Here is a 23,914-nt window from a genome sequence, read left to right as displayed (position 1 = left end):
TCCTTTGCCCATCCAAAAACACCCATTCGCCTGCTTCTGGCTCGGACTGTGTAAAATTTGAGATTTCTTCTGCTTTTGCATTATCTGGTGTTGCGCTTGAACGAAGGACGGCCGTGCGGTTCCCCAGGCAAGGCTTTGGGCCTCTGAGGGAATAAGTAATGATGGCCCCACTGGAGTGGGGAGGAGAAAGGCAGATGAGGCAACGCTTGTGCAGATTCCTCTTCTCATCTCAGAATCTGCTGGGGCTGTAAGATGCTCTGGCTATTAGCAGATGGTGGAGGAATTCAGTCAACAAGAGATTTCCCTGATCTGCGAGACTTATCATGTAAGGGAGGCTAAGGAATCTCCCCCTCCAGCTCACCACAAGCTATTTCCACCTCAGCTGACCTCGCCTCGATCCTCTGTCCTGAGAGGGCTGGATAAGCAGCGTTTGCGCTCGTGAATTCTGCTCGGGTCGGCGCGTGGATAGGGGCCGCAGAGTGCACCCACCCAGCTTCTCAGTTTCGCAGCTGAAATTGAGAGCAGTTGCCCACCCTTGTTTTTGACTGGGGGTTCCTCAGAGCGAAGGGGACAGTGCCACCCCCTGGGTGCTGCAGAGATCGCTATGGCATGCACTTCAATACACTTTGGCATCAACTAATGCCCTGCGGAAGGGGACCCAGGTGGCGCTGTGGGTTAAACCACAGAGTCTAGGGCTTGCTGATCAGAAGGTCGGCGGTTCGAATCCCTGCAACGGGGTGAGCTCCTGTTGCTCGGTCCCTGCTCCTGCCCACCTAGCAGTTCGAAAGCACATCAAAGTGCAAGTAGATAAATAGGGACCGCTCTGATGGGAAGGTAAACGGCATTTCCGTGTGCTGCTCTGGTTCACCAGAAGCAGCTTAGTCATGCTGGCCACATGACCCAGAAGCTGTTTGCAGACAAACGCCGGCTCCCTCGGCCTATAGAGCGAGATGAGCGCCGCAACCCCTGAGTCGGACACGACTGGACCTGATGGTCAGGGGCACCTTTACCTTTTACCTAGTGCCCCGCGGAAGCTTCCGCACAGTGTGTCAAGCCAGGACTGTGTGGTAACGGTGCCAGCGGAGGGATTGAGGTCTTCCTTTGTTTATTTAATGAAATTTACATACTGCTTGATAGTAGGAAAACCTCTAAGCGGTTTACAAAAACATAAATTGAAACAAGAAAACTCTTGATGATTAAAAAAACAGTTAAATATTTTCAAAAGACTATTACAATCCACAGTAGCCAAAAGGAATATAAAACACGCAATGACTTCTACACATTTGAATAGACAAAAAGTGTTCCAAGGAGGCACCAAAAAGTGTGCAGCAAAGACAGTTGCCTGGGGTCAATATCAGGGGATGCTGGTTCTACGATCAGACAGGAGGGGCCTGTGGCCCATGAGAGCTTGCTGGACTCCAACTCCCATCATCCCTGAACTTTGGCCCTGCTGACTCATGGGGGTTGGAGTCCAGCAACATCTGGAGGGTCCCAGGTTCCCCCATCCCTTATCTACAAGGAGACATTGCTCTGTCTCATGTACACACAAAGATTCTCCAGTAGCACCTTAGAGGCCAACTAGGTTTGTTCTGGGTATAAGCTTTTGTGTGCGTCTGAGTATCTGAAGATGTGTATATGCACACGGAAGCTTATAACCAGAACAAACCTAGTTGGTCTCTAAGAAGATGATTTTGGATTTGATATCCCGCTTTATCACTACCCGAAGGAGTCTCAAAGCGGCTAACATTCTCCTTTCCCTTCCTCCCCCACAACAAACACTCTGTGAGGTGAGTGAGGCCGAGAGACTTCAAAGAAGTGTGACTAGCCCAAGGTCACCCAGCAGCCGCATGTGGAGGAGTGGAGACACAAACCCGGTTCCCCAGATTACGAGTCTACCGCTCTTAACCACTACACCACACTGGCTCTCTAAGGTGCTACTGGACAATTTTTTTTGACTGCGTCAGACCAACACTGAATCTACCTACCTGAATCTCATGTACACAGTAGGACAATACTGGCTCTAAGATTGGGGAGGAGCCCTCCAGATGTTACTGGGCTTGACCACCACTGGCCGGGCTGAGTGCTGGGAGTTTGAACCTGACAGCATCTGGAGTGACCTGCCCCACCCACACTGGAAAGGAATACTCAAGGCGACACCTTACCAGGTTGATCTGGTTGGTCTTGACATGTTTAAGGATCAGAGCGGAGAGCAGCTGTGTGTCCCACTCGACAGATGGGTGGTCTGGAAGATCCCTACAAAGAAGAAGGAGAAACACATTAAATAATAATAATAATAATAATAATAAGAAGAAGAAGAAGAAGAAGAAGAACACAACACTATGCATAGTTTAATTTTTTAAAAATATATATTTATTGGTATTTTCAACATAAGATTTCGTTCACATCATCATATTACATCATGATATTCTATATAAAGGACATAATAAAAAAACAGAAAAAGAAAAAAGAAAATTACAAAAAGAGAAAAAAAGAAAAAACAACAAGCAAAAAATCAATCTTATAATAATAACTCTGTCATAACATTGACTTCCCCGTTCCTCCCTTCCAGAGTCTAATTTTATCCCATATTGGCAATTTTCATAATTAAATGATTCCAAAACCATCAATTTAAATCTTACAATAATATCGCATAATATACTTCTTATTCCTCTAATTATTCCCCTTAGCCTCTTAATTTTCACTAAAAATATTCTAACTTACACAAACACTGCATAGTTTAAAACAATCTACAATCACAGCATACCCTCCAAATTCCTCTGATGAAAACTGGGGTGTGTTTTTTGGGGCCGTGCACTCGGGGGAGCCAGTTGACTCACACAAGAGCACAGCACCTCTGTAAGTGCCATCGCTGCAGCAAGCACCAACTCATCCTCCTCCCCGAATTTGGCAACGGCATAGGAAGGGAGGAACGGGACATTCCGGGATCAAATCAGAAGCTGGGATGGCTTCTGCAATTCCGGGAATGCCGCAGGAAAACCAGGGCACTTGTAGGGTATGAGTAAGGTGGGTGTTAAAAACATACATCTCAGGTGCCAAAGGCCGGGATAGAGAGATGTGTCCGCAGCATCCTCCGGAAGGTGTATAATGAAGGCGCCAGACACACCTGTGTGGGGAGGGAGTCTCACAGCTTAGGAGCCACTACAGAGAAGGCCCTCTTCCAGGCCATTGCCACCCCCAGCTTCTGAGGGCAGAGGAACAACCAAGAGGGCACCCTCTGCTGATCTTAGCACCTGAGAGGATTGGTAGGGCCAAACAGAGATGCCATACATACCCAGCAAGCGTCCCGGAAAAAAATGGGACACCCCATTTTTCATTGTGAGATAACAGCGGCCATTTTGGTTGCTGTGATTTTGTGGCACAATTCCCCCCCAAAAAGTGTTTTTTGGGGGGAGAAACTGTAGCGTAAAATCATGTGAGGTCACGGCAACCCAAATGGCCACCATGCTCTTGCAATAAAAAGTGGGAAGATGGCGTCTCTGATTTTGGCCTCAAAGCGCTGGAGGGTATGAGATGTCTGGCAGGCTGGATTTGGCCCAGACGCCCGAGGTTCCTCCCCTCTTTGATGCAGCCCTGGCAGGGCCTCTAATATGCTGCTGGGCAGGTTTTGACTCGATGCAGCAGATGAAGGTCAGTCAAGTTCAGTGGAAACAGACAGCTGGAGGCGGTGGGCCGAAATCCCTGGGAGCCCGGCGATGTATTGGCGGCGAGCCAGAATTGCCTCCTAAGAGCAAGGGCTGCAAAAACTCACCTGAGTGATTTGGGGAAGGGGCAGAAAGTGGGTTAATCACGCTGAGAAGTTATAGCCGGTTAGCCCACAACATGCCCTTTGGTGAAAATTAAAAATGTAGAATCCACGGGATCCTATCTTTTCTCAAAACAGGGGGTGGAGAACCGGGGTCTGAATGCGGCCCTCTGAACCTCTCTATCTGGCCCCCGACTCAACTCTCCTGGGAACGCTCCAAACCCCTTCCCCAGCCGCAGGGCAGCGATAGCCTTCACGCTGGATGGGTTTAAAAGAGGATTAGATAAATTTGTGGAGGAGGCTACCAATGGCGGCAACTTGTAGCCAAGATGGCCACAGCTGGCTGGTTAGAGCGTCGTGTTAAGAACGCCAAGGTTGAAGGTTCGATCCCCACATGGGACAGCTGCATATATAGTTACCTGCATTGCATGGGGTTGGACTAGATGATCCTCAGGGTCCCTTCCTACCCTACAGTCAAACCTTGGTTGTTGAAGGTAATCCGTTCCAGAAGACCGTTCGACTTCCAAAACATTTTGACAACAGAGGCGCGGCTCCAGATTGGTTGCAAGAGCTTCTTGCACCCAAGCGGAAGCTGCGTCGGATGTCCAGGTTCCATAAAATGTTTAAAAACCGGAGCATTTTACTTCTGAGCTTTTGGCGTTCGGGAGCCGAAACGTTTGAAAACGGAGCCGTTCGAGAACCAAGGTTTGACTGTATGATTCTCTCTCCACTGTTGGGAGTTGGAGAATACAGGGGAAACAGCACAGCTGTTTAGTAAAAGTAAAGCACACACACAAAAAAACCCATGGGCTGGGCCTGATCCAAGGCATGCTTTGAATGTCCCAGCTGTGCAGCCGGCCTGAACCAGATTTAACTTCTCTGGTCCTCTCGAGGGATTTGTGGGTTAGCTCAGCTGTTTGGGTGTTCAAGGTCACAGGCAGGGAGACGAGGGAGCAAGCAGGATGTGATGTTCCCTGAAGCCAGTGGATGGGTTCTTCCCCCCTCTGACACACACATCCACTGCCCTGCCCCTGCTTCTCGTCCTCCCCTTGAAGAACTGAGAAGGACCCCTTTCCGAAAACCCAGAGAGCTGCTGCCAGTCAGTGTGGACAATACAGAGCTTGAGGCACAGGCGCACCTTTGTGCAAAGAGCTTTTTCCCTTTGGGGAAAGGATCTGGCTCAGCGGTAGACCACCTGCATTGCCTGCAGAAAGCCCCAATCCCTGGCACCATCTCCGTCCGACAGGTAGGACTGCTGAATGTCCCCCACCTGGAGAGCTGCTGCCAGCCAGTGTGGACAGTACTGAGCCCGATGGAACAGTGGTCTGGCTCGAAAGAAGGCAGCTTCCTAAGTTCCTGTTAATTCAGAACCACAGTGGCTGGAAGGGCCACTTCCAGCTTTAAGTTTTCCCTATCCCGAGGCAGGCGGTTGAGATTTCATCCAAATATCTTGGGCGACTCTGATTTCGAGAAGCAACGGTGGCGTTATTAATCAATGCCTTTTCAGAGGTGGCTCCCCTTTTACCTGCTGAGCAAAAAATAATCTTTTTGCTGTGATTGTCCTTAAAAGGGGGGGGGGGCAGAATGTGCTCCTTTTAAATACAGTCGCACCTTGGTTCTCGAATGCCTTGTGACTCAAATGTTTTGGCTCCTGAACGCCGCTAACCCGGAAGTGAGTGTTCTGGTTTTTAAACGTTTTTTGGAAGGCAAGCGTCTGTCATGACCTCCGCTGCTTCCAATTGAGTGCAGGAAGCCCCTGCAGCCAATCGGAAGCCGTGCCTTGGTTTTCGAACATTTTTGGACTTCTGGAACGGATTCCATTCGAGAACCAAGGTACGACTGTACTGTGTTACTGTCTTTGTTATTTTATTTCTACGATGTAAGTCTCTTTGTGGCACTTGAGTGCAAGAATACAAAAAAAAAATAGCAACTCCTCCTTTTGGAAGGAGGAGGAACTTTGGAGGAAAACTCAGTTCCAACATTGCCCAAAGCCCTTGGCGCCAGCTCCATTTAAAAGGTCGCAGCACTCTGCCTTCCACTGCAAAGACGACAATGCTGTCAGAGAGCTTGACACAGAACGAGAGAACAAGGTCTCTGCCCTGAGGGGCCTACAATCTAAGAACAGAAGAAAATGCAGGAAGTGGAAGGAGATGGCAGCAGGGGTAAACGACAGGCTAAAAGTAGAATATTAGAATCATAGAATTGGAAGGGACCCCAAGGTCATGCAACGCAAAAATGAACGAAACCAAGAAGTAATAGTAATGTTTAAACAACTCAAAAATGCCCGTCGATTAAAAAATGTAAAAACAGCAGCAGGCCCCTTCTGCAGCACTGAAAAATTCTGTCCCTTGAGCATCTCTTGCAAAGGCAGCGTGCAGCTCAAAACAGAAAACGGCTCCCGCTCCCAGGCTGTGCTCTGTTTTTCGGGACACCATCCAAGTACTGTATCAGCTCCTTCGAACGATTTGTGTCATGACGCGATATCATCATGAATAATATACACTATTTCCCAGCAGGAGGCCGGGATCCTCTTCTCAGAGATGACACAAGGCCTTTATCGCAATGTGAGATCTGTTGTTCATCTGACGCCGGTGCCTCGCAGGCCTTGGCAGGAGAGTAGGGAGCAGCAGGAACAAGTTCATATTCATCACCCTCGAAATGGGGGTGCTTGGCAAGGTGGTGGGTGGGTGGATGGTTGGGGGGGAGGCTTCTGGGTCAGCAGAAATGGAGAGGGTGGGTCTAAGGGCCGGGAAACCAGGGGTAGTGAGCTACACACAAACACATATTTACCTATCAGAAGAAATGGCAGCTTAATATCACAGGAGGAAGCTGAGTTATATCAAGTCCAGGTCATTGGTCCATCTAGCTCAGTACTGTCTGCACTGACTGGCAGCAGCTCTTTGGGTTTTCAGGTAGCGGGGAATTCCCAGGCCTACCTTACAGATGCCAGGATTTGAAGCCAGGTCTGCACTTTTCGAAGGAACGTGAGGGGGAACCGAAACACACCCATCCTTCAAAATGTGAAACCCTAAAGATTTGGCAGCGCGGGTCCCCGGTCAAAAAATGCGCCCCATGAAAATGCATATACTGGGGTGTGTTGGAAGTTTCCCAGGCGCCAGGTGCCTTTTCTTAAGCAGGCAAACAGAAGAGCTTATTTGTTGCAAAATAAAAAAATTCCTTCAGTAGCACCTTAAAGACCAACTAAGTTTATATTTTGGTATGAGCTTTCGTGTGCATGCACACTTCTTCAGATAGGTGCTACTGAAGGAATTTTTTTATTTGTTGCATTTATAGCCTACCTTTTTCTCCAAGGAGTCCATGGTTCACCTCCCCCCCCCCGCTCAGTTAATCCTGACAACAGGTGAAGAGGCTGCGACTGACTCCAAGGTCACCCTGTGAGCTTCCTGACTGAGTGGGGGATTCGAACCCTGATCTCCCAGGTCCTAATAGTCCAACGCTCTTAACCACTGAATCACACTGGCTTCCTAGAGCACTTTTGCTATGGGGCAGCTCTATAAATTCACCATGTAAATAAATATGGGGAAAGCAAAATGTCACTTAGAGAAGGCTCTGAAATATCTTCCTTGAAGCCTTTTACAGTGGAACCTCGGTTTATGAACACCTCGGTTTACGAATTTTTGGTTTACGAACACTGCGGACCCATCTGGAACGGATTAATTCACTTTCCATTACTTTCAATGGGAAAGTTCGCTTCAGTTTATGAACGCTTCAGTTTATGATCCGACTTCCGGAACCAATTGTGTTCATAAACCGAGGTACCACTGTATTCTGGATTGTTTGGTTTGATATTTTAATGTGTTGCAAACTGCTCTTTGAACTATAAAGTGGGATAGAAATGAAATAATAATAATAATAATAATAATAATAATAATAATAATAATAATAATAATAATTTATTTATTTATACCCCGCCCATCTGGCTAGGTTTCCCCAGCCACTCTGGGCGGCTTCCAACAGAAAAATAAAATACAATAATGGATTAATGATGGTGATGATGATGATGAAGAAGAAGTCTATTGCCAAAAAAGAAAAGGCACTTAGACATTCGGTTGTGGTGATCATAACCTAGGTTTAAGGTGTCATTTGGTGGTTAGCTTATACACCTGAGTTTCTAACACTGAAAAAGCTGCGTTGAAAAGGCCTTCCTAGCTTAGAAAAGTGCATTAGATTGGGGAAATCTGCCCTGCAAACACGTCAGCCTTAGACAACATTACATACGAAGGAGTGTCGATTAGGAGAATTTCACGATGAGCTTCCAGGGTGAGTTATTTTTGTTTTTATTTTGCATGGGGGGGGGGGGAAACAGAGGAACTAACATGGACCGATTCGCCCGTCCCCAAGGTGAGAGCCACTGGCCTGAAAGCTGCCGAGCTCTCTTGGAGAGAGGAAGATGAAGAAATGAGGCTTTTCGGAGACAGCCAAGCCAAGCAACCTCTGGGCTCTTCGCCGCCTCCTTCCAAGGCAAACATTACGCAACCACAGGAACCGCAAGAGGAACTGCCTCTCCCGTGATCTAGAGTAACCCCAGGAGCAGCACTGGCATGCGAGGCCCTCTCTCCTGTCCCCATTGCCGCAGGGACCCCGTGATGTAGTTCCTCAACTTTGGCCCACAAGGAAAGCCTCCCATTCAGGATGGGTTTTTTTTTTTTTTGGTTGGAAAACTGTTTACAATAGTCACATGGCGGTTCAAGGAGGGGAGGGAGGCTCCTGGCAGGACATCAAGAAAACCAGCAAGGCAGGGAACGGCTGGGAGGAGACGTTAACCCTTCTGAGCCATCGCTCCCATCCTCCGGCAACAAAAAGCAATTTTGCTGATTTCTGCTCTTTTGCAAAAGGACCGCTGTTACTTCCAATGCTGCAGTTATTCCTTTGCAGTTTCTGTTTGGGGAGGAGACGGCTGTCAATGGCTGCTAGCCAGGGTGGCTGTCGCCCCTCCGCTGTGGAGGGGCTGGGGCGGCCCAGTCTGGTGGGATGGGTACAAATAATGGAATGCCAGCTGCAGGATGCCAGCTGCAGGGAGTCATAGAATCCTAGGGTTGGAAGGGACCCCCGAAGGGCATCCAGTCCAACCCCCTGCAAGGCAGGAATCTCAGCTAGATCATCCATGACAGATGGCCACCCAACATCTGCCTCGAAACCTCCAGGGAAGGAGAGTCCACCACCTCCCAAGGGAGATCGTGCCACAGTCGAACGGCTCCCACTGTCAGAAAGTTCTTCCAGATGTTTACCCGGAATCTCCTTTCTTGTTACTTGAAGCCATCGGTTCGGGTCCTCCTCTCCGGAGCAGGAGATGGTTTCCAGACCCTTGATCATTTTGGTTGCCCCCACCCCACCCCACTGAGTCACCAACATAAAGAGTTGCTCTTGAGCTCAGACCCTGTTTCTCAGCTTCCCTTTGGGGGCATCTGGTCAGCCCCTGTGAAAAAAGGATGCGGGACTAGATGATGATGATGATAATTTATTACTTATACCCCGCCCATCTGGCTGGGTCTCCCCAGCCACTCTGGATGGCTTCCAACAGGAGATTAAAAATACATTTAAACACCAGTCATTAAAAACTTCCCTAAACAGAGCTGCCTTCAGATGTCTTCTAAAAGTCAGATAGTTGTTTATTCCTTTGACATCTGATGGGAGGGCGTTCCACAGGGCGGGCGCCACTACCGAGAAGGCCCTCTGCCCGGTAACATCACATCTCACAGGGAGGGAACCACCAGAAGACCCTCCTTGGAGTTGGACCTCTGTGTCCATGCTGAACGATGGGGGTGTGGATGCTCCTTCAGGTATACTGGACCGAGGCCGTTTAGGGCTTTAAAGGTCAGCACCAACACTTTGAACTGTGCTTGGAAACATACTGGGAGCCAATGTAGGTCTTTCAGGACTGGTGTTATATGGTCTCGGCGACCGCTCCCAATCACCCGTCTAGCTGCCGCATTCTGGATTAGTTGTAGTTTCCGGGTCACCTTCAAAGGTAGCCCCACGTAGAGCGCATTGCAGTAGTCCAAGCGGGAGTTAACCAGAGCATGCACCACTCTTGCTAGACAGTCTGCAGGCAGGTAGGGTCTCAGCCTGCATACCAGATGGAGCCGAAAAACTGCTGCCCTGGACACAGAATTAACCTGCGCCTCCATGGACAGCTGTGAGTCCAAAAAGACTCCCAGGCTGCGCACCTGGTTCTTCAAGGGCACAGTGACCCCATTCAGGACCAGAGAGTCCTCCACACCTGCCCGTCTCCTGTCCCCCACAAACAGTACTTCTGTCTTGTCAGGATTCAACCTCCTTTGGCCTGATCCAGCAGGCACTTCTTATGTTAAGAATGTAAGAATATAAGAAGAGCCTGCTGGATCAGGCCAGCATCCCATCTAGTCCAGCATCCTGTTCTCCCAGTGGCCAACCAGATGCCTCCATGTGAAATCCGCAAGCAGAATTTGAGCCCAAGAGCCCTCTTCCCTCCGGCAGTTTCCAGCAACTGGGATTCAGAAGCGTCGCTGCCTCTAACCATGAGAGGAGAGTGTAATCTCCATCACTGCTAGTGGCCGTCAATAGTTCTCTCCCCCATGAATTTGTCCAATCCTTTTAAAGCCATCTAGGTTGGTGGCCACCTCTGCCTCCTGTGGCAGGGAGTTCCACAGTTCAACCACTTTCTTGCCATATCAAATTCCTTACAGCCTAAAATCTTCTAAATTTAAATTTTAGAGGGAGGTTATTGGTTTGTTTTGTTCTTGTTTTTATCATGTACTTTGTGGTTTTAGTCTGTATTTTTGTGCTGTGAACTGTCCTGAGATCTTTGGACGAAGGGCGGAATACTGATCTAATAAATAATAATAATAATAATAATAATAATAATAATAATAATAATAATAATAATATTGGCTGGTGGGCCAGGGAAGGAGCTGGTGGTGGGCTTGACAGATCATAGAATCATAGAGTCAGAAGGGACCCTGAGGGTCATCCAATCCAACCCCCAACAATGCAAGGCGATGCAGCTGCCCCATACTATAATAAAATAATAATAATAATAATAATAATAATAATAATAAACTATTTACACCCTGCCCATCTGGCTGGGTTTCCCCAGCTACTCCATACAGGGATCGAACCTGCAACCTTGGCGTTATCAGCACCAATTCTGGGAGCCACACAGCACAAGATCCTCTCTCGCGCGCACTTGCCGTGTTCTGAGCTTCAAGCTTAAAAGCCACACTTGTTTCCTGCGGGCTTTCAGCAAAGCTTGCTGCTGAATTGTTGGGGAGAGGGGTGCATGACGGGGTGAAAGGAGAACGAGCTTCCTTTCCTATCCAAAGGAGCAAAAAACGGAAGACAAAGGGTTGGCTCAGTTTGAGGCTGAACGCACTAGAGCGCATTGTGATCTCGGCTGGCAGCAGGCAGCCATGAGTGGCTCGCAGGCGGGGAGGGGGGGAGAGGAGAGCAGCAGCACAGCTATTGGGGGGGTGCACTTGTCCTCCCTTGACACACACACACACACACACCGGCCACGTGCAAGCATTCTCGGCAGGCTCTGAATCAGCGAAGAGGCAACTTACCAAACAGGTCACCCTCCGAGTTTAAGGTAAAAGCTGGAGAGGGGAACCTTAGACCTGGGGTTGCAATTGCGACCCTCTATACCTCTCTGTCTGGCCCTCAAGACCCTCCCTCACTGACCCATTTTTGTGCCCCTTGAGTGCTTTTGCTTGGCTGGAAAGCTGTCCTTGAATTCCCATAACGCTCCTTGCTTGGCAGAAAGAGGGGTGCATGCGAGTGTTTGTAGAAACTAGCCAACTGAACAAAGGCCAAATTGACATTTGCTGCCCCGCCCACCACTGCCATGTGGCCCCCGGGAGGTTTCTTTGTCAAACTTTGAACTGTGGTTTGTTATCCTGGCTTGCGCGGCTAAAGCTCCCTGGTTTGCACAGCAGTTCACTGAAGATGGAGGCGAGAGGACATCTGCCACAGCTCAGCCAGCAGGGGCCACTGGGAGCTAGCCATGGTCCTGACCTGCACAGAAAGACCTTCCTTGACTTTACCTAGATCTGACTTTGCCTAGATCTGACTTGACTTTGCCTCGACCTGCTCTGACTAGGCCTGCCCTGACTTTGCCTACGCCTAGCCTGCTTGAAAGGCTCTTCCTCCTGCTCCCACTGCAGCTTCCCCCAGCAAGCCCCATCAGGATAGGCCTGGCAGGCAAACTGAGCCTTCACCATAGCATATGCCCTAAAATCCTTTCCAAATGTGCATTAAGGGTTTCATGGCCAAAACAGACAAACTCGGGGGGAAAAGAAGTCGAAGTTGTGGGGGAAGTTTCCTTCGTTGGATCAAATGGCACATTTTTACATTTCCCTCCTCCCCTAAGCTAAGCGTCCCATTGGGGTGGGGAGGTTCGTGAAATCCCGCTCCTTCCAGGAACTGTTGGCAAGCGAAGTTCCCAGTCTGTGCTGCTTATAATTTGCTATGTTCAGCAAACTGAGCCAAAATCTGTTTGCATTTAAAAAAGGGGGGGGATGTCTGAGAATTTCTCTGCCAAGATCGCTGGAGGGAGAGGGGGGGGGTAGCTTTGGCCTGCAGAGTGTTAAATGTTTTCACTAGGCTGAAAGAACCATTAAGCCAGCCTCCTGCAACCTTGTCGCCTCCAGAGGTTTTGGACTACAACTTTCAACAGCCGCTGTCCACGGGACAGAATTCCTGGAAATTTATAGGGAAGTGGATTGTGGGGACCATAGAGCTCCCAGATTTAGGTAAAGCTTCTTCACCACCCTCAGTCTCTGCTCTCACGTCATAAGGATGGAAGAAGAGCCTGGCTCCTGGATCAGGCCGAAAGAGGCCCATCAAGATCAGCCTCCTGCTCTTACCATGGCCATAGAGATGCCCCAAAAGCAGGACCTGAACACAGCCATTGTGTATGATGAACGATCCACTTCGAAAAGTGTAGTCAAGGTTGGAAGGTTCAGAAACTCAACCAAGACCCATTCCCATAAAAACATGCAAAAACTTTACAAAAACAAAACTCCGTAAAGAAGGAAAGCTTCGAACAATCACACAAATGAAGACTGCCCAGAGGCTAACAAAAATAATAACAAAAACTGTCTTATCTAGCTAGCTGACTGAAACACTTACGCATAAATCTTAGCAGACTGAGCGGCAAAGCAAAATACTTTCTAAGGGCCGAACGGGCGCTGACGGTCCATGACGAGAGACCCCTATGTTCGCCCCAGCCCAGGTTTTTTAAGTTATGATGACTATCTGTGTTCAACCGCTTTTGCCCATTGAAATCAGCACCTGCTCCCATTTTGTGTCTTTGAGCACCATTCGACACTGGTCTTTGAGGTCTTAAGGAGAGGCATCTGTGTTTAGGCTCATTATTCCAGGAATTCTAACAAATTCCCACGGGACCCGCAAGCTAGTCTTAAAGGGTCTATATCACCACAATGGGGCGTTAGGAGATGGGTAGGACCTCTTGTGGGGCAGATGTTGTGCTCCTTCTGGGGTCATTTGTCCACCTTTGGTCCCCACCCTGCAGTCAGCTCTGACCTGTGGCTCCTAGAAACTGCCAGCAGGTGACAGTGGCCACACCCTGGAAAATGGCTTCGACTGGCCAGCTGAACCAGGTGAGGGTAGCCGATGGGTCTCAAACCTTCCGTGAGTTAGGGACTTCCTCTGCATGCGAAGACAGGCTCTGGCGGATCGAGTGGACGAGACCAAGAGTGGGTCCAATGGGCAAGAAGGCAGTTTCTGCCCCTGCTGTGGAGGGAAGTGAGGGGCAGATGGGGCTCGTCCACCTGGGAAGGTAGCCCATCTAGGAGAAGGAAAACTCTGATCCTAAACCTCTGCTGCCTTGCGGGATCTTTGAGAGAAGAAAAGGCTCAGGGGTAAACCCTCCCCAGATCCAAAGTGGTGTCCCTAAGACAGTTGGGTGGCGCCTCTTATGCCTCCTTCCAGCAACTCCTGCAGCCAAGCTGAGGGAGGGGGGCTTGTTGTCTGGGCAGCCCAGGACCTCCAGACACACTACCCAGGCTTGTTGGGCAGCATGGAAGGTCAGTTCAGTGCTGCCAACATAGCAGTTTGACTTCACCCCCAGTGGCGCACTCCATTGTTTCTCGAGACCAACAGGTGCCAACAGCAACACAGACATCATGGCTTGTAGCTACTGATAATCCTTTTTAAGAACCTTGGAAAAGCCCTCGTGGATCTGACAAAAAAAGAGTGCCATCTAGCCAAGCCAATTCTGGGCTGCATCAATAGGAGTATAGCATCTAGATCAAGGGAAGTAATAGTACCACTGTATTCTGCTCTGGTCAGACCTCACCTGGAGTACTGTGTCCAGTTCTGGGCACCACAGTTCAAGAAGGATACTGACAAGCTGGAACGTGTCCAGAGGAAGGCAACCAAAATGGTCAAAGGCCTGGAAACAATGCCTTATGAGGAACGGCTTAGGGAGCTGGGTATGTTTAGCCTGGAGAAGAGAAGGTTAAGGGGTGACATGATAGCCATGTTCAAATATATGAAAGGGTGTCATATGGAGGAGGGAGAAAGATTGTTTTCTGCTGCTCCAGAGAAGCAGACACGGAGAAATGGATTCAAACTACAAGAAAGAAGATTCCACCTAAACATTAGGAAGAACTTCCTGACAGTAAGAGCTGTTTGGCAGTGGAATTTGCTACCAAGGAGTGTGGTGGAGTCTCCTTCTTTGGAGGTCTTTAAGCGGAGGCTTGACAGGCATATGTCAAGAATGCTTTGATGGTGTTTCCTGCTTGGCATGGGGTTGGACTGGATGACCCTTGTGGTCTCTTCCAACTGTATGATTCTATGATTCTAGTCTAGCATCCTGTTCTCACAGTGGCCAACAAGATGGCCAGCAGAAACCCACAAGAAGGACCTGAGTGCATGAGCAACTTTTCCAGCAACTGGCCTTCAGAAGCATTGCTGCCTCCCGCCGTGCTGGCAAGCATAGCCTTGCAGCTAGTAGCCTTATCCTCCAATGCATTCATTTGCCTTATCCTCTTTTAAAGACCCCCAAAATCTGGCCACAGGTCTTTTCCGGGTGTCAAGCCATTCTTAACCTATTCAGCGCTGGAACAATGGCAGCCACCACATTGAAACGACCTGTGCCCATCCTGTTTCCTCCTCCCTGCAGTTCTGGGCTACTAGCACATGTTTGTGTTTGTCTGGTGACATGACCCTGCCAAGGCAGGAGCCCAAAGCCAACACCGCCCCCCCCTCCTTCGTTAAATATTTGCCTGCTTTCAATCTGCAGCACACAGGGCTTACAGGGGCTCCGTCTGAGGTACAGGATTCTGGGAAGAGGAAATTGACCATCTGCAGTGTCAGCCAAGCTCACTCCCTTAAAGGAGAACCACGTTGGTCTGCAGAGCGCAATAAAAGAGAGAGAGACAGAGTGCCCGCTGACCTACTTTCCTGCAGGAATCAAAATCCCTTGCCTTGCCTGCTCCCGTTTCAAACGCAAATGGGTTTTGAACATAGGAGGGGGAGAGCAGGGGAGGGTTAATTGATCCTTTAGACACCAAGCAGGGAAAAGGACATGTAAAACTGCAGCCGAAATTTGCATAGCTGTTTCGATTAACCTCCTGGATTGATTGACTGAAAGCTAGCTGGTTGCCTATGGCTAGGAAGAATCACCTCCAGGCGACTAGGGGGAAAGATGCCTTGTGAACGTGTGAACCCTCGATTTCCTTCGCATTTTGTATTTTTACTGTGTGCTAAGTCCTGCCTGGGACTATCTTAGCGCAAGGAATCTAAGAAATGCGGTGAAACAAAAAATAAATAAATTAAAGCTCTGAAAACATAAAACCAATTAAATACCGTAAATAAAGCTTTGATAATTTACTTATTTATTTTGCCATGTTTATCCTTGGAAAGAGATCAGGACAGTATTTGAAGGTGTGTTTTATGCCAATGCCTGCATTTTCAAACATATTTAATCCTAAAAACACAAACTTTTAAAAAGCTTAGGGGGGGGGGGTTGTTTAGGCACTTTTTTGCGGGAGTATTATTACGGTATTATTATTATTATTAGCATACATTAGTATTGTTAACTGTTTTAATTATTTTTATTATGCATCTTGTGCGTTTATATTATAACTTTGTATTTTGAACTGCCCTGAGACCTATGAGTATAGGATGGTAAACAAATTCAATAAAACAACAACAATAAACTGTGTCACAAAATTCAGGAGAAGTGCAATTTCTGAATTACTATTATGCACTTAACAAGGCAGGTGGTACAAAGTTCTCCTCCACTCCCACAGATAAGGGAACCTTCCAGCCCTTGTTTCCATCTAAAACTAGCTTGTTGCTTGCTTTGAATGGAGAGTCATTTTTCAAAGGGAGCTGTTGTTGTTGGAGGAGGGGTGTGTCTGTGTGTGTATGTCTTTAAAACACTGAAAAGGTGGCTGACCCGCTTTCCTTTCTTTCTGCTCCCCCCCCCCCATCTTTGAGTAACCGTTCAAGAAAATTAATGATAGTGGGGGGAGAGAAAAGAGGTTTGAATGGCGCAGCAACTCACCTCAAAAGGTTATGTTTGCCGTAGTTGAGACAGTCAGGTGTCAAATGCCAAGCAGGGTGAGGGGAGGTTCCCCCAAGATTGATTGGGATCAGCCACCGTCTCTCCCATGGAGAGTTCTTTCTTTCTTAAAAACCTGCTTATAAACCTCCAGGAAGGGGAGTCCAAAACCTTGTGAGAGGGTTCATTCCGCTGTGGAATAGCTCTTACGGTACTGTCAGAAAGTTCTTCCTAATGTTTAGTCAGAATCTCCTTTCTTGTAACCTGAAGCCGTTGGTTAGAATCCCACCCTCTGAAATACTTGAAGATGGCCATCATATCTCCTCTCAGTCTCCTCTTTTCCAGGCTAGACAGATCCAGCTCCCTCAACTGTTCCCTCATACGGCTTGGTTTCCAGACCCTTGACCACCCTGGTCGCCTTCCTCTGCACATGCTCCCAGCTCTTCAATATCCTTCTTAAATTGGGGTGTCCAAAATTGGACACGGTATTCCAGGTGAGGCCTGACCAAAGCGGGACTACAGTTGTACCTTGGAAGTCGAACGGAATCCGTTCCGGAAGTCCGTTCGACTTCCAAAACGTTCGGAAACCAAATCGCGACTTCTGATTGGCTCCAGGAAGCTCCTGCAACCAATCAGGAGCCGTGGAAGCCCCATCAGATGTTTGGGTTCCAAAAGATCGTTCGCAAACTGGAACAATCACTTCCGGGTTTGCGGTGTTCGGGAGCCAAAACATCTGAGTTCCAGGGCGTTCGGGATCCAAGGTACGACTGTATTACAGTGGAACCTCGGTTTATGAACACCTCGGTTTACGAATTTTCGGTTTATGAACGCCGCAGACCCATCTGGAACAGATGAATTCACTTTCCATTACTTTCAATGGGAAAGTTCGCTTCAGTTTATGAACGCTTCAGTTTATGAACAGACTTCCGGAACCAATTACACCCATGCTTCAGGTTAAGTAGGCTTCAGATTGAGTACTCCGCGGACCCGTCTGGAACGGATTAATCCACTTTCCATTACTTTCAATGGGAAAGTTTGCTTCAGTTTATGAACGCTTCAGTTTAAGTACTCTGCGGACCGTCTGGAACAGATTAATCCACTTTCCATTACTTTCAATGGGAAACAGGTTGCAGGTAGGTAGCCGTGTTGGTCTGGGTCGAAGTAAAATAAAAAAATTCCTTCAGTAGCACCTTAAAGACCAACTAAGTTTTTATTTTGGTATGAGCTTTCGTGTGCATGCACACAGGTATCTGAAGAAGTGTGCATGCACACGAAAGCTCATACCAAAATAAAAACTTAGTTGGTCTTTAAGGTGCTACTGAAGGAATTTTTTTATTTTATTTCAATGGGAAAGTTCGCTTCAGTTTATGAATGCTTCAGTTTATGAACAGACTTCCGGAACCAATTGTGTTCATAAACAGAGGTACCACTGTACTTCCCTTGATCTCAATGCTATATTTCTGTTGATGCAGTCTAGAATAGCTTTTTGTTTTGCTTGTTTTTTTGCTGCTGCATCACACTATTTACTTGTGTTAAGCTTGTGGTCTACTAAGACCCCTAGATCCTTTTCGCGTGTGCTACTAGCAAGCCAGGTGTCCCTCATCTTATATCTGTGAAGCTGGTTCTTCTTCTCTAAGTGCAGAACTTTGGAAGCAGCTGGGGAAGGGTTCTGTGCCGGGAGCGGGAAGCTCGCCTGCTTACACAAATCTCCTCTCTCAAACTCTTATTATTTTCTCTGGCAGGGACCAGGCCAGGTCAGGCGTCATCAGCCGCAATGTTGATATTTATCTGCATCTCTCTGCAAGGGGGGGGGGGAAACTGCAGATGTAGCTGTAAAGGACAGCCTGCCGTTCTCAGTCACCGAGAAGATAGGGTGGGGAAAACAAAACATCTCGTAGAGTGCAGAGGAATAAGAAGAGGAGAACGTGGTGTCCTTTCCTTTGAGTTAATAACCGACTTCAGTTGGGTGGGTGGAGCAGAGAGAAAAGAAGCCTTGAAAATGTATCCTGTTTACATCCAACAGGGCAGAATGCTCATCGACCCAGAGCCCTGGCAGAAAGGTCTGATTTTGAGGGACAAGTGTGGTTTAATACAAACAAAAGTTTCTGCTGTGAAAAGGAGACAGTACAGAAGCTTGTTAGGACTCCTGCTGGATCAGGGAAAGTCTCCATCCCTGGGCCAGCATCCTGAGCCAGACGTCTTCAGGAAACTCACAAGGAGATGGGAGAAACCAGTTTCAGATTCCTAGATGTTCAGCTGGCAAGCCCACAGCCCCCTCTAGGCTGGATGCTGCGGGCATTTGGATATTCAGAGTATACTGTCTCCAAGGATGGAGGGTGCATTTAGCCAACAGGGCTAATCCCCCCCCTGAATATCAATCACTGGCGATTATGAGAGGTGACATAGCAGGCGACTTAATACAGATCTAGACCAGTGGTCCATTCTAGCTCAGTACTGACAACAGCTCTCCAGGGTTTCAGCTTAGGGCTCCCTCCCAGCTCCGCCCAGAGACACTAGTTGTTGAACCTGTGAGCAAAGCAGGTGCTCCACCTCAGAACTAGAACCCTTCCCCTAAAAACAAAGCAAGATTCTAGTCCTCATGATTCTGAATTAAGCTCTGGTTTGAACAGACTCAGGAAGATGGTTTCCCCCCCAAGTCAGACTGTTATATCTACACTGATTGGCAGGAGCTTTCCAAAATTTCAGGCAAGGGGCATATCCAGTCCTACCTGGCGATGCTGCCAAGAATTGAAACCGGAAACTCTACTGCAAAGCCAGGGCCTTCTTTCCTATCATCTGCTCCCTCTCCCTCTCCCCCTGTAGCACCCCTACATTTCTGAGGCCTGAACTGTCATGGGGCCCCCTTCCCAACCAGCAACAAAGTCTGGGTAACCACATTTGTTTGTTTGTTTATACTATTAAATTTATATGCCGCCCTTCATCAAAAGATCTCAGGGCAGTTCACAGAATAAAATACAAGATAAAACACAAGTAAATACCATAATTAAACCAAAGCAACCAAACAATAACACACCCTCCTACAGATACGTTTAAAAGTCTGTAGGATTAATCAGCCAAAGGCTTGGTTGAAGAAGAACGTTTCCGCCTGGCGCCTAAAATATATGTAATGAAAGCAGCAGGCAAACCTCCCTGGGGAGCATTCCACAATCAGGGAGCCACTACAGAAAAGGCCCATTCTCATATTGCCACCCTCTGGACCTCTTGCGGAGGAGGCACAGAAAGAACGGCCTCAGAGGATGAATGCAGAGTCTGGGACGGTTTATATGGGGAGAGGCAGTCCTAGAGGAATTGCGGTCTTCAATGAGGCTGTTCCCCGACAGATCACCGCCCCTTCACAACATCTGTGCTACTGATTCCCAAACGTTGGGATTATTGAAATATCTATAGAACAAAAAATTAATCAGTTTGAGTTGTGTGACACAAATTTGGTCTCTTAGACTCAAGATTTTTAAGCAATGTGCCCTAAAGTCACTTCCGGGTCTCTTCTGAGATTAGGAGCCCTGAAGCTTAAGTTTCATTAACTTCATAGGAGATCCGTCCCTGCTCTCCCCCACCCCGACCCTCCTCTTGGGAAACTGTTCTGCATTTTTGCACCGTTTTGTTTTTTACTCAATACAGCAAAAGGGGAAACCCCCAGGGTGCTTTGATTACTCAATGCAGAGAGAAAAGGGACCTATTAACTGGAGCAAAGGGGCTCTGGAAGAACCGCCACAAAACGTCAAGGAGGAGAAAAGAAAAAACACAACCGCAAATGAAAAGGAGAAGTGGTTATTGCGTCCGTACGATGATCTCAGGGCTCGAACGGGAAACGGCAACGAGCCAGGATGATGGGAAACTTGCGGCCCTCCAGATGTTGACCTCCAACTGACATCATCGCCCCAACAACTGGCCATGCTGATGGGCACTGGAGTCTGATAACATCTGGAGGGCCACATGTTCCCCCCTCCCTGATCTGCAAAGAGGCACTCCCCTCTCTCAGGAGCGGGTGCCTCTTCTAAATAGAGGCACCTCTCCATCTCTTGCATGCAGTAGGGAATTAAGATTCCTGCTGGAATCTACAAATTGGAACATCAGGCAATTATTAGTAACCGGGAGCAGAGGATCCGTTGTTCCATAGAAAGTGCTTGATCTTCTCCAATATCAGAAGCAGAACAAATAGCTCTGCATGTTTTGCTAGGCAGAGAAGTTACAAACCCACAGGTCTTTTCCTGCTTCACCCAGCGCAGACCTTCACTGGTCTAAACAGAACGTGTTGTGTTTCTCTCAGATCTGCGTCTTGATCGCCCCTCCCTGACTTGAGGGAGAAGTCACAGGGTCACTGGGGCTGTGGAGCCTCTGTAGATACAACACTGCAAGGCTGAGTCACTACGTCTTCCTCTCACTTTCCCCGGCCGGGCAGGAATTGCAGCACTGGGATGGACACATTTGGTGGTGATGCTGTGATTGCAACATCGAATTGAGACCTGAGATCACTTCCCTAGTGTACATTTAACATGCAATGACCCCTCCCAAAGAGTCTTTGGAACTGTAATTTCCCCCTCACGGAGCTACAATTCCCACGACTCTGGACAAACTACAGATCCCAGGATTTGAGGGCGGGAAGTCACACGATTTAAATTGGCTTTAAACACATGGTGTGCACATGACTTTGAGAGACTCGGGTCCAAATCCCGACTCAGCCACAGAGTCAACTGGGTGGCCAGTTGCTATCTTTCAGCTTAACCCACCTTGCAAGGTTGTTGGGAGGAAAAAACGGGAAGAGGAGAACTGAGTACACCATGGTTGAGCGTGGCGGTAGATCAGATAAAGTAGACCAGATAAAGAACAGGAAGCCCACAAGTTGGATCTGCGTGCAACAGCAACTCTCATTGCTTTTCGATTTGTCCAGAAGGGATTCAGACAAATGAACGGAGGGTGATAATGCTATAAATGGCCACTAGCCACAAAGGCTACAGGTGAAACTCGGAAAATTAGAATATCGTCGAAAACTGCATTGATTACAGTAACGCAACTTAAAAGGCGAAACCAATCTATGAGATAAATGCATGACATGCAAAGCAAGATGTGTCAAGCCTTTACTTGTTGTCATTGTCATGATTTGTCGTTAGGCGGGTCAATTATAAATGCAATGTAATTAATGGAATCTAATAGCGATGTTTATTTTTGTTGATCTTTGTATGATTGTAACTATTTGTTTGATTCCTGTGGAATTCCCCCCCCCAAAAAAAAGCATTTGTCAAAATTACTGTAAACGGAAAATAAAAAATAGTAAGTTGCATTACTGAAATAAAGGCACTTTTCGACGATATTCTAATTTTCCGAGTTTCACCTGTAAGTGTAGAAAGCTACCTGTGGTCAATGATGGTCACATTGGAAGGCGGGATCCCTAGAACCAAACAGCTGTCCAGGAGTTCCTTCTTCCGGACATCCCCTTGGCTGTAGTAATTCCCTGGAAATAAGAAAGAAGACAGCAGTCACACTCTGCACCACAGAATCCTCCCTCCTGTGGGAAATTAAAAGCACCAAGGGAACCGGCAGCTTGCATTCAAATAACTGAGCAAAGAAGGGAATATTAAGAGATTTTCCTGAGTTTAACAAAACTGGTGACATTAGTCTGCTGCATTGTAAAAGTTAAAGAATTCTACAGCACCTTAGAACAGGCTGCTAGGTTTGCTAGGATATGAACATGATAGGCTGCAGAGGCTGTTTTTTTTGGGGGGGGGAAGGCTAGGAGTAACATTTGGAATTTTGAGAGAGTGCCGTGGGCGCCAGTCACAAAATGGCTGCAGCGGGAGGGGGAGGGGCATGTATAACACAAAATGGCTGCCGTATCAAAAGCGAGACAGGACCACGAAATGGCGCAGGCATGCCCCTTCATCTGTCACCGTCTGCCACACACTCTCTTTGCATCTCTCCTCCGTTCAGAACAGAACGTAGGGCTGGGGTCCAATCCTGGCAACCCACTGAAACATGGGCATGTTTAAAAGAGTGCGTTCGATGTGGGAGAGGCGTAGCCAGTAGAAACAGGAACCAAGCAGGAAAGCAAATAGCACTGGGGATTTTTTGAAGGGGACATTTACTGAGACCTTTTGCAGGTACCATAAAAGGTGCTGTTAGGTACACTGGTACCCAAGGAGGCTTGCACTGGAGACCCCGGAACCAGAAAGTAATCTGAAAAAGCGAAACATATTTGGCCAACTGGGTTGAGTTAAGAGCTTGGAGTCTGTAAAGCTTCCAAGGGAACTTTTAATGTCTATTTTTTTTAATAAAAAGGTATCTATAATGCTAGGGTTAACTGCAGGTCTTGAGTGAACTCAATCCTGCCAATTCCTGCCAATTTCCTACCTATTTATAAGATTTATACATGCCTCTTCTGACTCACACACCAAAATGTTCGAATTAGAGGATGTTGTTAAAACCTTAACATAAGGAGAGCGCTGTTGGAATAGACCAGAGGCCCAACTGTTCTCGCAGTGGTCAACCAAATGTATACAGGAAGCCCGAAAGTGGGGCCTGACCGTGTTAATTTATAAAATCTCAAGGTAAAAGCAGCAGAATAGGTACAGACACAAACATATACGTATATATGTATTAGAGACGTACACCTGCAACAGCTGCCCAAAAGCATATAGAGAAGAATCTAATTGCTGAATAATTCCAAAGGGAGGAGGGTCTCACCACTAAAAAGGCCCTGCTACATTGGTCTTGTTCCCCTCTGTTATTTTTAAATTGCAATTTTTAGATTGGAAGGGAGAAGAAACTATTTTATACAAGGTCACTGGATTTCTTCACCAAGGCCAATGCTGCCTGCTCTGACTGGCAGTGGCTCTCTAGAGTCTCAAGCAGAAACGGGTCTTTCTCATCCCCTACTATGTGCTAATTGTTTTTAAAAGAAAAGCTGGAGATGCCACCGGTTGAACTTGGCACCTTTTGCAGTTATGCTGTACCCAGTTAAGGAACAGTGTGTGTGTGGATGTCGTGGCCTTTGGAAACTCCCCCAGCCACATACCTCTTCTATTTGAAGACGACCGCCCCCCCTCACTGGCCTTTACTTTGCTTTTGCCTGGCTGGAATGTGTCCCTGAACCCTAATAATACCTCTTGCTTGCCTGGGTGGAGAATAGACAGCAGTGTGTAGAAACTAGCCTACTGTACAAATGGCAAAATTTACATTTGTTGCTGTGCCCATTCTTGCCTCTGGCCCCACCTTCCACTGGCATGGTGCCCCTGAAAGGTTGCCCAGAAGGGAATGTGGCCCTCAAGTTAAAAAAAGGTTCCCTGTCCTTGAGATAAGCAATGCTTCAACAATCTACCCTCTCATATATATTTATAAATAAATAAATAAATCTCTCACCATTTCATGTAAGCTGGCTAGTCAAACGTTGTTGTATGCAAATAAATAGTGGTAGTTTCAATTTTGGGGAAAAGTGGCGTCATCGCGGGAGACCGTTGCCTCAGAAGAGCGAGGAACATTCTCAGGGATGACGCACACCCTGGCCAGCACCTTTTTAATCTCCTGCCCTCGGGCAGAAGATATAGAAGCATGATAAACTGCATCAACAGGTTAAAGAACATTTTCTACCCATGCGCCGTGAGGCT

The 23,914-nt window shown here is 47.7% G+C and overlaps 1 protein-coding gene across 2 annotated transcripts in view; it reads right to left on the bottom strand.

Moving 5' to 3' along the window:
• The window catches only part of PIGL (phosphatidylinositol glycan anchor biosynthesis class L), a 40,697-nt gene that overhangs the window by 16,002 nt on the left and 781 nt on the right, over window positions 1-23,914 (bottom strand). For both annotated transcript variants that reach the window (XM_060283067.1, XM_060283068.1), the window contains exons 2-3: window positions 21,666-21,765; window positions 2,163-2,253 (exon numbers count right to left, since the gene is read on the bottom strand). In XM_060283067.1, coding sequence (XP_060139050.1) covers window positions 2,163-2,253; window positions 21,666-21,765 — 191 coding nt within the window. The remainder of the gene's footprint in view (window positions 1-2,162; window positions 2,254-21,665; window positions 21,766-23,914) is intronic.

The sequence above is a fragment of the Zootoca vivipara genome, chromosome 15 (assembly GCF_963506605.1).
Source record: "Zootoca vivipara chromosome 15, rZooViv1.1, whole genome shotgun sequence".
Lineage (NCBI taxonomy): Eukaryota > Metazoa > Chordata > Lepidosauria > Squamata > Lacertidae > Zootoca > Zootoca vivipara.
The sequence above is the reverse complement of the archived record's forward strand: the minus strand, read 5'-3'. Positions and strand labels throughout refer to the sequence as shown.